This window comes from Schistocerca serialis, chromosome 10, assembly GCF_023864345.2.
Source record: "Schistocerca serialis cubense isolate TAMUIC-IGC-003099 chromosome 10, iqSchSeri2.2, whole genome shotgun sequence".
NCBI classification, from domain to species: domain Eukaryota; kingdom Metazoa; phylum Arthropoda; class Insecta; order Orthoptera; family Acrididae; genus Schistocerca; species Schistocerca serialis.
Window position 1 is genome coordinate 233,704,345 of NC_064647.1, and position 11,906 is coordinate 233,716,250.

General features: G+C 38.5%; 1 protein-coding gene across 3 annotated transcripts in view; it reads left to right on the forward strand.

Moving 5' to 3' along the window:
* The window catches only part of LOC126425272 (kelch domain-containing protein 2-like), a 114,225-nt gene extending 106,859 nt beyond the window's left edge, over positions 1–7,366 (forward strand). For all 3 annotated transcript variants that reach the window (XM_050088239.1, XM_050088240.1, XM_050088241.1), the window contains 2 exons: positions 2,860–2,912; positions 7,030–7,366. In XM_050088239.1, the coding sequence (XP_049944196.1) occupies positions 2,860–2,912; positions 7,030–7,228 (252 nt within the window). In that variant the 3' untranslated portion in view covers positions 7,229–7,366. The remainder of the gene's footprint in view (positions 1–2,859; positions 2,913–7,029) is intronic.
* Positions 7,367–11,906: the final 4,540 nt, after the last annotated feature.

Below are 11,906 nucleotides of genomic sequence, written 5' to 3' on the forward strand. Positions count from 1 at the left end.
GTCACTCTAGAATGTTTGAAATCATTAATGGAGCCATGTCACGTGTGTTTGCACTGTTTCATCATCATCAAAGTGAAGTGCTCGAAGAAGTTGTTGCAGATGAAAATTGGATAGAACCAACATGGGACTGTATGGAGGATGATCGATGTCAGTGAACCCGAGGTGTCGAATTGCAGATGTCACAGCTCTTGTGTGTGATCTTACATTGTCATTCTGAAGGATAAGATGCTCCATGTGTCAACAGTTAGAAACTTGATCACAGCAGGCCTTTTCTCACGCAGAAGCATAGTTAATGCTACACCCTGCCATGTTACATGCTGAAATTTGTAGCCCTCTAGCGGCAGAGCGTTGCAACTTGGGTCAGGTAAGTGGTGAAGTTGACCTAGTAATATGCCTGACATGTAATACCTCAGTTAATATTGAGAACAGAATAAAAAATTCAGAGGCATTACTTTTTGGTACACCCTCGTACATCCTCTTCCGTGTCTATAATATTGCTTTCGGTGAACTATGAACAGGTAATTTGCAAACTGTATTATCCACACCCAGATAATTGGGAGTTTGCATTATCTTCTACAGAGTTGTTCAGAGACATGGGGGTATGACACTGAGCATATATTTAATACTGACAAAAGTGCCAGTAGCCACCTCTTTCTCCTGCCATAATCCATAGAGAGTTGGCACCGAGCAAGATGGCACAGCAGTTGTGGCAGTGGGCGTGTATTTGGGAGGAGCAGAGTTCCAGTTCCTGTCCAAACATTCTACTCTAGATTTCTTGCAGTTTCAATGTATTCATTGGGACAGGTACCCACGTACTTCAGCACATAGAAGTTTTCTTCCTCACCTAGCTAAATCTGAATTTGTCTTTAATGACTTCAGTGTCACAATATTTCAAACTCTTTGACTACGGATGCACAAATATTTTCCTTTAAGGTTCAGTTTTGAATATTATTAGTTTGTGGAAGTTGTAGAAGGAAGAGTAATGCAAACAAGTGATGAACATTGAAGTGTGTACAGAAAATATTGAACCTTTGGATGGCAGAAATACATTAAAGATTTGGAGGTACAGAGCCCAAATCCTCTTCAAACTAGTTTCATTGGTAAGTTCTCAAACTTCTCATAACCTTCCTACCGTTGTTGGAAACATTTCTGGAACCCATCTTTTGGAATGATGATCAGCCTGGCCATAGCATTCCGCGCAATGTCTTCATTAAACTTCAATCGCATTCCTTTCAGAGGCAATTTCAGCTAAGGAAATAGCCAAAACTCACGTGGAGCCATGTCAGGGAATTAGGGAATGAGATTTTCACTCTGCAGCGGAGTGTGCGCTGATATGAAACTTCCTGGCGGATTAAAACTGTGTGCCCGACCGAGACTCGAACTCGGGACCTTTGCCTTTTGCGGGCAAGTGCTCTACCATCTGAGCTACCGAAGCATGACTCACGCCCGGTCCTCACAGCTTTACTTCTGCCAGTATTTCGTCTCCTACCTTCCAAACTTTACAGAAGCTCTCCTGCGAACCTTGCAGAACTAGCACTCCTGAAAGAAAGGATACTACGGAGACATGGCTTAGCCACAGCCTGGGGGATGTTTCCAGAATGAGATTTTCACTCTGCAGCGGAGTGTGCGCTGATATGAAACTTCCTGGCAGATCAAAACTGTGTGCCCAACCGAGACTCAAACTCGGGACCTTTGCCTTTCGCAGGCAAGTGCTCTACCATCTGAGCTACCGAAGCACGACTTACGCCCGGTCCTCACAGCTTTACTTCTGCCAGTATCTCATCTCCTACCTTCCAAACTTTACAGAAGCTCTCCTGCGAGGAGAGAGCTTCTGTAAAGTTTGGAAGGTAGGAGACGAGATACTGGAGAAGTAAAGCTGTGAGGACCGGGCGTGAGTCGTGCTTCGGTAGCTCAGAAGCTCTCCTGCGAGGAGAGAGCTTCTGTAAAGTTTGGAAGGTAGGAGACGAGATACTGGCAGAAGTAAAGCTGTGAGGACCGGGCGTGAGTCGTGCTTCGGTAGCTCAGATGGTAGAGCACTTGCCCACGAAAGGCAAAGGTCCCGAGTTCGAGTCTCAGTCAGGCACACAGTTTTAATCTGCCAGGAAGTTTCATATCGGGGAATTAGGGAGTTTGACTACCCACAGGAATGGTGTATTTGGCAATGAAACTCTGAATCAGATGTGCAGAATGGGAAGTTGTGTTCTTGTGGTGGAACTGCAGAGTTTTTGCTGCTCACTGATCCAGTAGTTTGCACCGCACAGTATCGCAAGGGTGACAAAGGATCTCTGAGTAGAATTCTTTTGTGACAATTTGGCAATGTGGTGTGCACTCAATGTGATGGACCTTGATGTTACTACAGACTGGCCGTGCCTGGGCTGGGCCGAGGAGTTTCTCGATTCGGGACTCTCTCTCTCTCTCTCTCTCTCGCACACACACACACACACACACACACACACACACACACACACACACACACACACACCAAATAAAAAGACTTGTACCAGACAGCCGAATTCCCCACAACAACATTGTCATTTCAGCTTGTTGAGGATCTGCCAAATGCAGTTTGCTATCCACTGATGTGGTGGGCATCTTTGAAGCAGTTGTAAGACTCATTTATCCTGAGTTTCTATGGCATCTCCACTGAAGCAACTCTCCCACACTTCATTGGTTTATGTGGGAAAACAAGAGATTCGGAACTTTTTTTAACGTATCTCATAGTGTGTTAGTAAGTCAAATCTAAGGATAAAATTGCCCATAGAAACAATGAGTGCAGGGATGGTGCATTTAAATGTTTTCATAGTTGCCTGAACCAGTTTTAAAGTCCTGACTGCAAAATGTTATTTTATTCTTTTTCAGGATCATGCGGAAGAGCTGATACTTCTGAACTTCACACCTAAGTCTTTGCGCAGGTAATAATACATCATCTTAGGTATCACTGATCATTAGTCAAAGCATTGTGTAAGCTGACTTTGCTGTACATATCATTTCAAAAGATCAAGAAATAGTTTAATGTGTCAGCTATCTAAAAGTAAATATAGTTGAGTAGACTGCATACAGTGCATGTGTAACACAAAAGGAAAGTAATATGTTTGTTGGCCTGACTCTTATTATCAAAATTTACACAAATACATCATAAGAAGCTATTGTTTCCCTACCCCACAATCGGGAGAGTGGTGAGTGGAAAAAAAGGTGTACAGAATGAAGCTTTCAGTCCTGCTACATTAAAACTGTGCTGCAGGCTGGAGAATACCTGGTTGGCAACATTTGCACAATTTTAATCTGCCAGTTCATTTCTTAAGTCCATAAAGATCTTGTATACCTTGTTGATTAACACCCCTGGGAGACACATCATCATGAAGAATGCTGCAAAGTTTTGCCAGCATATGCCAGTTAACAAGAGAGCAATCATTGCAGAATTTAGCTCCTCACTCAGTTGGTCAGGTGCACAAAAATGATAAAGCATTCATGGGGACCACTTGGATGGAAACAATTTGTTATACCCAAACCAGTTCCTGAGATAATTACACGGTCATCACTTGGCATTTATTCTGTAGAGTTTCTGCCACTATGGACGTCTCTGGTGCACACTATTTTACTCTGAGCCATAGTCACTGCTGTAAGTTGAACATTGGAAAGGTAGTCAGAAAGGATGATAGTCCAATAGTGAGGGGAAAATTATCGCCAAAACTAATTTTAAAGTTGCTTATAAAATGTGCACATCAGGATGGACACACAGATCCCATCCTTGTAAGAGCATTGCCCACAAAACACACGGCTCTGGGTTCGAGTTCATATTTGTCACTCTCAAGAGGAAGCCCCAGGTTGGAATAAACTTTGTGAAACCATGTATATAGTGGTACAATACAAATGGATAGATAAAAAATTTACTCCGAAGCGGTGGCAGGGGAACACATACACTAAAGGATTTAAATTTGTGCATGCTTTCGGAGCCAGTGGCTCCTTCTTCTGGCAGAAGAGTTGAAGGGGAGGTTTAGGGAAAGGGGTACAGTTCAGAAAAGTCACCCAGAACTCCTGGTCAGCGGAGACTTACCAGACGGGATGGGAAGGAAGGACTATGTGTATGGAGGGGTAGCTTACAGTGTCAGGTACCAAACACTGTAGCTGTTCAGCAAAATGGACCCTCATTCCTAAGGAATCGACGAAATGCCTGAGGAATCGACGAAATGTTATCCAGAGCGGTGGGATAGTAGTTAAGGTACAGTTGTGGAGTCCTTAATGTTGTGGGTTTGAATCCCATTAGGTGTTCTGAAATTTATGCTTTTAACCCTTTATTGAAATGACCTTGATCATCAATTTTATTAAATTAATTGGTTTAAGTGTAATTTTTATTTCTAATCCTGGACTGTTTCATTTTAATCATCATATTAACTTTTCATTTGCTCTCTTCTGAATATTTATTGATGTGATTTTAATTATTTTTGTGTATTACCTTTGAAAAAATTTCTTATGTTTTATTGTTTTGTATTTTTGTCCATGTTATCGCATTCATTATTTCTGTTCTTTATTTTGAATGAATTTAGTTTCATTTCTTATTCTTTCTTTTATTTAAATCTTCATCTATGTTATTTATTCCATAGTGCAACAAGAATTTATGTTTTGAATATTTGTACGGTCTCTACCATTCAAATGAACATACATCTCCTAACGAAAAATACATTTTTGAAACAGCAGATATAAATAACTTTCCTTCTCATCCCGTCTGGTAAGTTTCCCCTGACCTGGGGTTCTGGGTTACTTTTCTGAACTGTATCTCTTTCCCTAAACCTCCCCTTCAACCCTTCTGCCAGAAGGAGGAGCCACTGGCTCTAAAATCTTGCAAAAATTTAAATCCTTTAGTGTATGTGTTCCCCTGCCACCTCTTCAGAGTAATATATTTAAATATTATGATAGGTAAATCAATCAAAATAATTAAAATGAAATGCACAATAATACCAGATGAAAGAAGATTGATGAGACGGAAAAATGAGAGCAAATACAGAAAGTTAATGCAGTGATTAAAGTGAGGTGGCAAAGGATCTGAAGTAAAAAAATATATATGAGAACCAATTAATTGGCTAAAACTAAAGGTTAAAGACATTCCAATATAGATTTTAGAGTAAAAATTTCAAAGCACTTGATGGGATTTGACATTAAGCAGCACCAGTCAACCTTTTTTACCTCTTGCCCACTGGTTCCACAGTAAATGTGATTTATAAAGTGGGGAAGTAATCTTACTTTATAAAATTTATGAAGCAGAATTACAGGAAATTAAAGCATGTAATGATAATTAATTACCAAGTACCTTATATTTAAATTTTATGAAAACCCAATGAAAATGTTTTTAAAACCCCAACCTCCCCTAATCTACACCTCAGGGTAGATAACCAGTCCTGGGGATACCCTCTTGTCAGCTTTAATCTTTCCGTAAGTTTCAGGCCCTGTGTCTTCACCCTCTTGACCTAATTACGACTTTCAGATTGTTAATGAATATCTGTTTGTGACCAATCTTCTGATTGCATTCATCTTTCTTTAAATTCCTGTGCTTTTTCTGTGCTTGAGACATAATTTGTATGTATTTGTTGTTGCAAAACTATAAACTTGTAACCTTAATTGTGTTGACACGATATCAGCTGTCGCCTACAGCCCCTTTCTGGTACTCACAGGAGGATCTTGAGGACAAGCTGTCTTTGATTTTCTTCATGCTCAACAGGATGTCAGTTTCTTAAAGCAGTAGGATGCAGTTCTCAAACTCAGAGAAATCTATTTAGTTTTATTATCAATATTAGGAAGGAAAGTTGCTACTCACCATATAGCGGAGATGCTGAGTTGGATAGGCACAACAAAAAGATTCACACAATTATAGCTTTCGGCCATCAAGGCCTTTGTCAGCTGTGGTGGACACACACACACACACACACACACACACACACACACACACACACACACACACACTCGCACGTGCGCGCGTAAACGCAACTTGCACACACGTCTGCAGCGTCAGATAACTGAAACCACACTGGTTTCAGTTATCTGAGACTGCAGACATGTGTGCAAGTTGCGTTTGCATGAGTGTGTGTGCGTGCATGTGTGTATGTGTGTCTATTGCTGACAAAGGCCTTAATGGCCGAAAGCTATAATTGTATGAATCTTTTTGTTGTGCCTATCGCGACTCAGCATCTCCACTATATGGTGAGTAGCAACTTTCCTTCCTAATATTGTTACATTCCATTCTGGATTTTCCATTGTTTGATTTAGTTTTATTATCAGTCGCATGAAAATAAATTAGCATTTGATACAGAAATATGAAACACCTTATTGTTAAATGAGAAAAGTTACGTATATTCAGTGTCTATAAATAAAAAAGTAGTTAATTTTCTACTTGATGTGTTCTCTTTTTTGTACCAAATTTTAATGTATTGTGAAAAACTCATTTTCATGTGATTAGTAATTAAAGCTAAAAAGATATTATTTTTAATTAAAAAGTTTGATTCGCTATTTGTCAGTTCTTTCTTGTAATAAATAAAGAAATCAAATACAGTAAAAAAAAATTGCTCCTAGCGATAATCAAAATGGTGACTTTACGATGACAATACTAGTATGCTGCGCACTCAGCTACTGACGTCAAAAGTATTAAATATCTTGTACTTCATGTATTCAACGGTAACTTCTTAATTTTGTTTGACAATTGCATCATACTGATTAATGAAAATGATGTGTGGGCACTGACATCGAAATCCACTTACATATGAAGAAAATCGAAGATCAATATGAAGAAAAGTGCTATTCCATAAGGTTTTATTGCCAGATGAATTTGTTTGTTCTCGTATTGACGACAGAACCGCACCGAATGGCCTGCGAGTAGGCCTACATACTTCTGAAGTGCACATCACAAGATGTACATTGACACCGTAAATGTAGCATTTAGGATTAGGCTATGAATAATGTGACCCGGTAATAGTTAAAGCAGTCATAAGACTAATGTGCGAGGAGCATAAATTTAGAGTGACAACAATTTTTATTTTCCAGGTTATGTGTAGACTTTGTACTTTCGCTAGTGGACGATCCTCGAATCAAACCAGAGCTAGATACTCTGCCACGCTCCCTGCGTGAGCTCTTGAGGCGACGCCTCGAGCAAGACCAGGTCGAACGGAGGGCGCGCAGCATATACTATGAGGGCGGGGACGACTTTTCCACAACACCGACTGTCAACTGTGGTTGCGGATGATAAGATCTCTGCATGATTGGTATCTCATACTCCATGTGACTTGATTTTTCTGACTCATTGTCGCTCATTACAACACTGTGTCCAGTTTTTTTGTGTACTTACCCATCAGTATCATTAAACATTGTTTTACACATCTGATCTCAGCATTCATATAACTAAGTCTTTACCATATATGATATCTGACTTCCTTCTTTCTCCAAAAAAAGAAGAAGACAAATTACACCAGTTCCTATTTATAAGAAAATTACTATCCCTCCATTGATGCATGACACTGTTACAGCCGGTACCTTCAGTTTCATTGCATGCACATAATGTGTCCGTCTCATGTCGTGTGGAAATGAAATACTGCATTAGAATTTCAGAATGCTGCGATGTTGATGTTTATGTCCTGTTCCTTGCGCTATGTGATTGGCAGTATTCCTTTCACACTGCAGTGGTTTTGTTCGCCACTTAACAGCCAAAAAGTTAAGTTTATTTAGTAGTGTACTATGTTTAAAACCCCTTTTGTGTGAAAGTGAAACTATTAGTTGTTACTACCCTGGTGTTCACAGTCCTTTGCACAGTTGAATCTTTGGTACCGGTCAATTTTTGCTAGTTACCATAAGTGGAGGAACTGCTAGTTACCGTAAGTGGAGGAACTGCTACTAATGGATGTACTCCACAATTCAGTGGTTTCTCATCAGATGTGATTGATGGGGTCACTTATTTCAGTATGAATATATAAGCTGTGGAATTTTGACAGACTAATAACTAGTATTTGGACTGGTCTCTCAGTAACAAGACAAACTGTTTGCTTTGCCCAGTTAAATGGGGCTAGGCAGAGATTGTATTCATTTATCATTGCAGTCATAAATCGAGGTATCACTAAATGGCAGAGAATATGCAATGCCCAGTGAGCACTGAAGCATCATCAACAGATGTTGACATTTGCAGACTGAATGGTGATTGCTTTTTGTGGTTGTCATTAATCAGTTTTCAGGGGACATTTGGAACACTTATTGAAACAGATGTCCTGGAGCAAGCAATTAATATAAACCCATTGGGTTTGTTACACAGAAAACTACATACTGTAATGTGTTAAAAGTGAAGTAACACATCCTAGAGTATGTATTTAAGCCCATAGTCCCACTCTGCATTTTGAGTGAGTTTCAAGGTCAAACATGGAATACAGGAGCAATGAAAATTGAGTTTTGGGAAGAGGTTCATGAAAACAGTGTAAAAAAAGATCCAAGATAAATACAGCTCTCAGTATGAAAATTATGACAGTGTAGCACTCAATTGGGGTTTATCTGTTGCTTAAGAATATTAGTTGTAACAATATTTTCAGTCCATTGCATACTTAATAAATATGTGTTTTATGAACAGTGTCTGGTTGTGACATCTTTTGCAGTCACATCGTCATTATTTGGATCAAAAGTGTTTTGTTTGTTTCGAAAGCATCATCAAAGTGTACAGTAACATTCACAATTTTCCTTATGCTTGTAAGCTCATACATCAAAGTGAGCCTGTATACTAATTGAATAAGATAATTCATTCAGGCTTTCGGCCATATTCAACATGAGTCATTTTCAAATGTACATGTGCATATGATCATGCATTTGCTATTAACAGATTGTTCATGAAGTAAGAAAATGAGGTAAATGTGCTCACACCTATTGCTAAACAGTCTGACTGCTCGAAAACATTATCTTGTAGGCCTACTCGTGTGATTTGAAATTGACACTGATGGATCATTACACTGTCCTATCGTGACTTCGCTTACAATTTTATTTAAAAAGAAAAATAAACCGAAACTTTTGTTATTCCTAATACTGTCTTTTAAGTACTCATGTTAAACATGTGAGCTGTTTTTTATCTTTTTTTAAACAAAATTACGGTGGGGTAGGGGGGGGGGGGGGGGGGGTTGTGGACAAAATCTGTATTTAGTAACAATGACCACATGTTAATACAATAGGAATAACTTGAAGAAGGTCCATTGGAATTTTTTTGTATCTTCAGCACCTACAAATGTAAACTGTAGCCTAACCAAGAGCCAGTATGCTAACAAAGTGTATCTTTCAACTTTCACATTGACATAGCCTGCATTTACGTTAATATGTTCACACTGAAACATGACAGTCTTATTGCCAGATTTGGAAGTGTAATTTTCCTGCAGTGCCATTCAGTCCTCGTTTTGAAGTTCTCCAATCAGTGTGCAGCATAGTACTCAGTGTGCAATCTAAACATTGCTAAATGACTGTGAATATGAGGTCATAGGGAGAATCATAGGGAGAACTGAATTCATTGATGATGGATTATGTGTGTCTCTAAATTATGAATTTATAGTGCAGCCTGCAAACTGATACCAAAGAAACAGCCAGGGCACTGCACTGACCTACCTGTGGTGAAATCTTAGTAAATCCTTTCTACAACAGTTACGCTGTTGGCACTTAGCTGGAGTAGATCATAAGGGTTGTGACAGTTTTGTGGGGATAAGGCACCTAATCCAAGCGACTGATTCGATTGGTGAGAATTGGGAACCTTCCTTTTATTCCATAGTTTGCTTTTGTTAGGCCCAGTGTTCTCACTCATTTGCTCATTCTGGTCTCTTTACAAGTGTCGCACAACCTTATCTCAGTTGCAGTAACTACATAACTCTTCCATTGTTATTTGTATAAAAAAGTTCACTTATGTTATTGTTGTCATTGTTGCTCTTCATTGTTTTATTTTTTGTGCTCATGTCCCCACATGCATAGAAAAGAAATTCAAAGCCATTTCTATGGAATGAAATTTGAAGTGAAAGTCAGATGTTTGATACCACAATCTACGTAAGATTTGTGAGTGGCATTACTATTCTCTGGAAAATGATTGTTATTCTGAAAGGCAAAAGAAAGAAATAGACAAAGAATTTCCTTACGGTGTGTGCATTTTCCTACATTTTAAAATATACTGATTCTTCTTATTAAAGTATTGAATTTTTATAGTAAGTAATTTAATATTTATTGCCTATTGTGATTTATCTGTTGCACATAAGCTTAACCACATAATGTGAAACTGGTTTGAAACTTGATGCTGTGTGCGTACTCCATGTAAGCAACACTTTAATGTTGAAAGTGTTCTTATGTTGCACTGGTGTTAGCCACGTAGACACTTTGTTACAGATTCCTATGAAATTACTGTCTTTGCTACAAGTATTGTGTAGTGTGATTTTACAAGTTGGCTTTGACAGGTCTTTCTTTAAAGTTTTGTTTATACTAAAAAAGTAGTGCTGAAGAATGACACCAACATAAGCTCTGCATACTATCTGAACCACCTTTCCCCATGTGGTGGGAAAATGTAGTTAAATTTCAATTTATATGACAGTTTTTTTCTCTAAAAAATACTTCACAAGTTTTCACGTACCATGTAAACGTTATAGTAATCTTCTAATTACAAAATACTCAGTGTTTTCACACACACAGTGTGGGAATTTGCCAAAAATACTCTCATAAACCTATTTAGGGCTGTAGAAATTGGTATCTAGCAATAAGTTTAAGTATATAATGCATTGTAACTTTTGTACAAATTAGTCTAGAATTCTCTAACATCAATACATGATTGCAACTACAAGAAATATGTTCTGTGCAAAAATTAAACATTGTGTAGAGAAATCTACTATGCTACAGTGCGTACGCTAATACAATTCTTGTACAGTGTAAATTGTATGTGTGTGTGCATGCTCTTGTACTTTTTTCATCTATGGCTCTGTAAATGCAATGCACAGAGAAACTACTGCCAAGAGTAGAGACTAAGAGACGTAGAAGATAGTGTAGGTATATTGCTTCAGTTACTATAATACAAAAATACGCACATTCTAAAAGTGAGATAGTTTATTTACGAATAGTAGGATATTAAAACTGGGCAGCAGTACTGTTCTGTATGTCCAGTCCGGCTCGATAGCCTCAAAGGTTTGTATTAGTTTAGTTGGTCGGTCACGCAGACGCGTGCTGTGTGCTGAAGAACAGATGAGTAATCTTCATGATTCATGTAGCACCAGTTCCGAAGAAGACTGCATAACACTTTCATGTCGATAGCTGTTTGGGTCTTCAGGTCTGGTTTAGGAAAAAGAAATATTTATATTTACTAACACTGTGTGTGTGTGTGTGTGTGTGTGTGTGTGTGTGTGTGTGTGTGTGTGTGTGTGTGTGTGTTTAAAAGGGAGCTATAAAAGAGAATTAGTTACATTTAAGAAGTACAGCGGAACCTCATATCACACACAAATGTTACATATAAAACAGTGCAGTGAATACTGCTGTAAAAATGACATAAATAATGTCACTAAGTAAAGCACTGTTTTGGGGCTAGCTTGTTTATTATCCATCCAATAAATTTTCTGTCTCATTCTTTGGATCATTTATGTAATGAAATGCTCAAAGAAAATGTGTTGTTTCTAGCATCAGGTCTACAACTTGGCCCACTTGTTGCCATCTCCTCAATGGGACGATTAATGATCCGAACTTTTTGCATCCAATGACAAATCCTCACAAATGGTGAGTGCCTTTTGCCCCTTTCTACAAGTGTATTGGAAAATATTTTGTTGATTGCTCTTGTGTTGTAATATAATATTTATTTATTTGGGGCAGGGGAGGGGTAGTTTAAGACACAAAATTGCACCACACTGAAAGCTGTAAAAAGAAGTGTGGAAAAGATTCATCTGGTA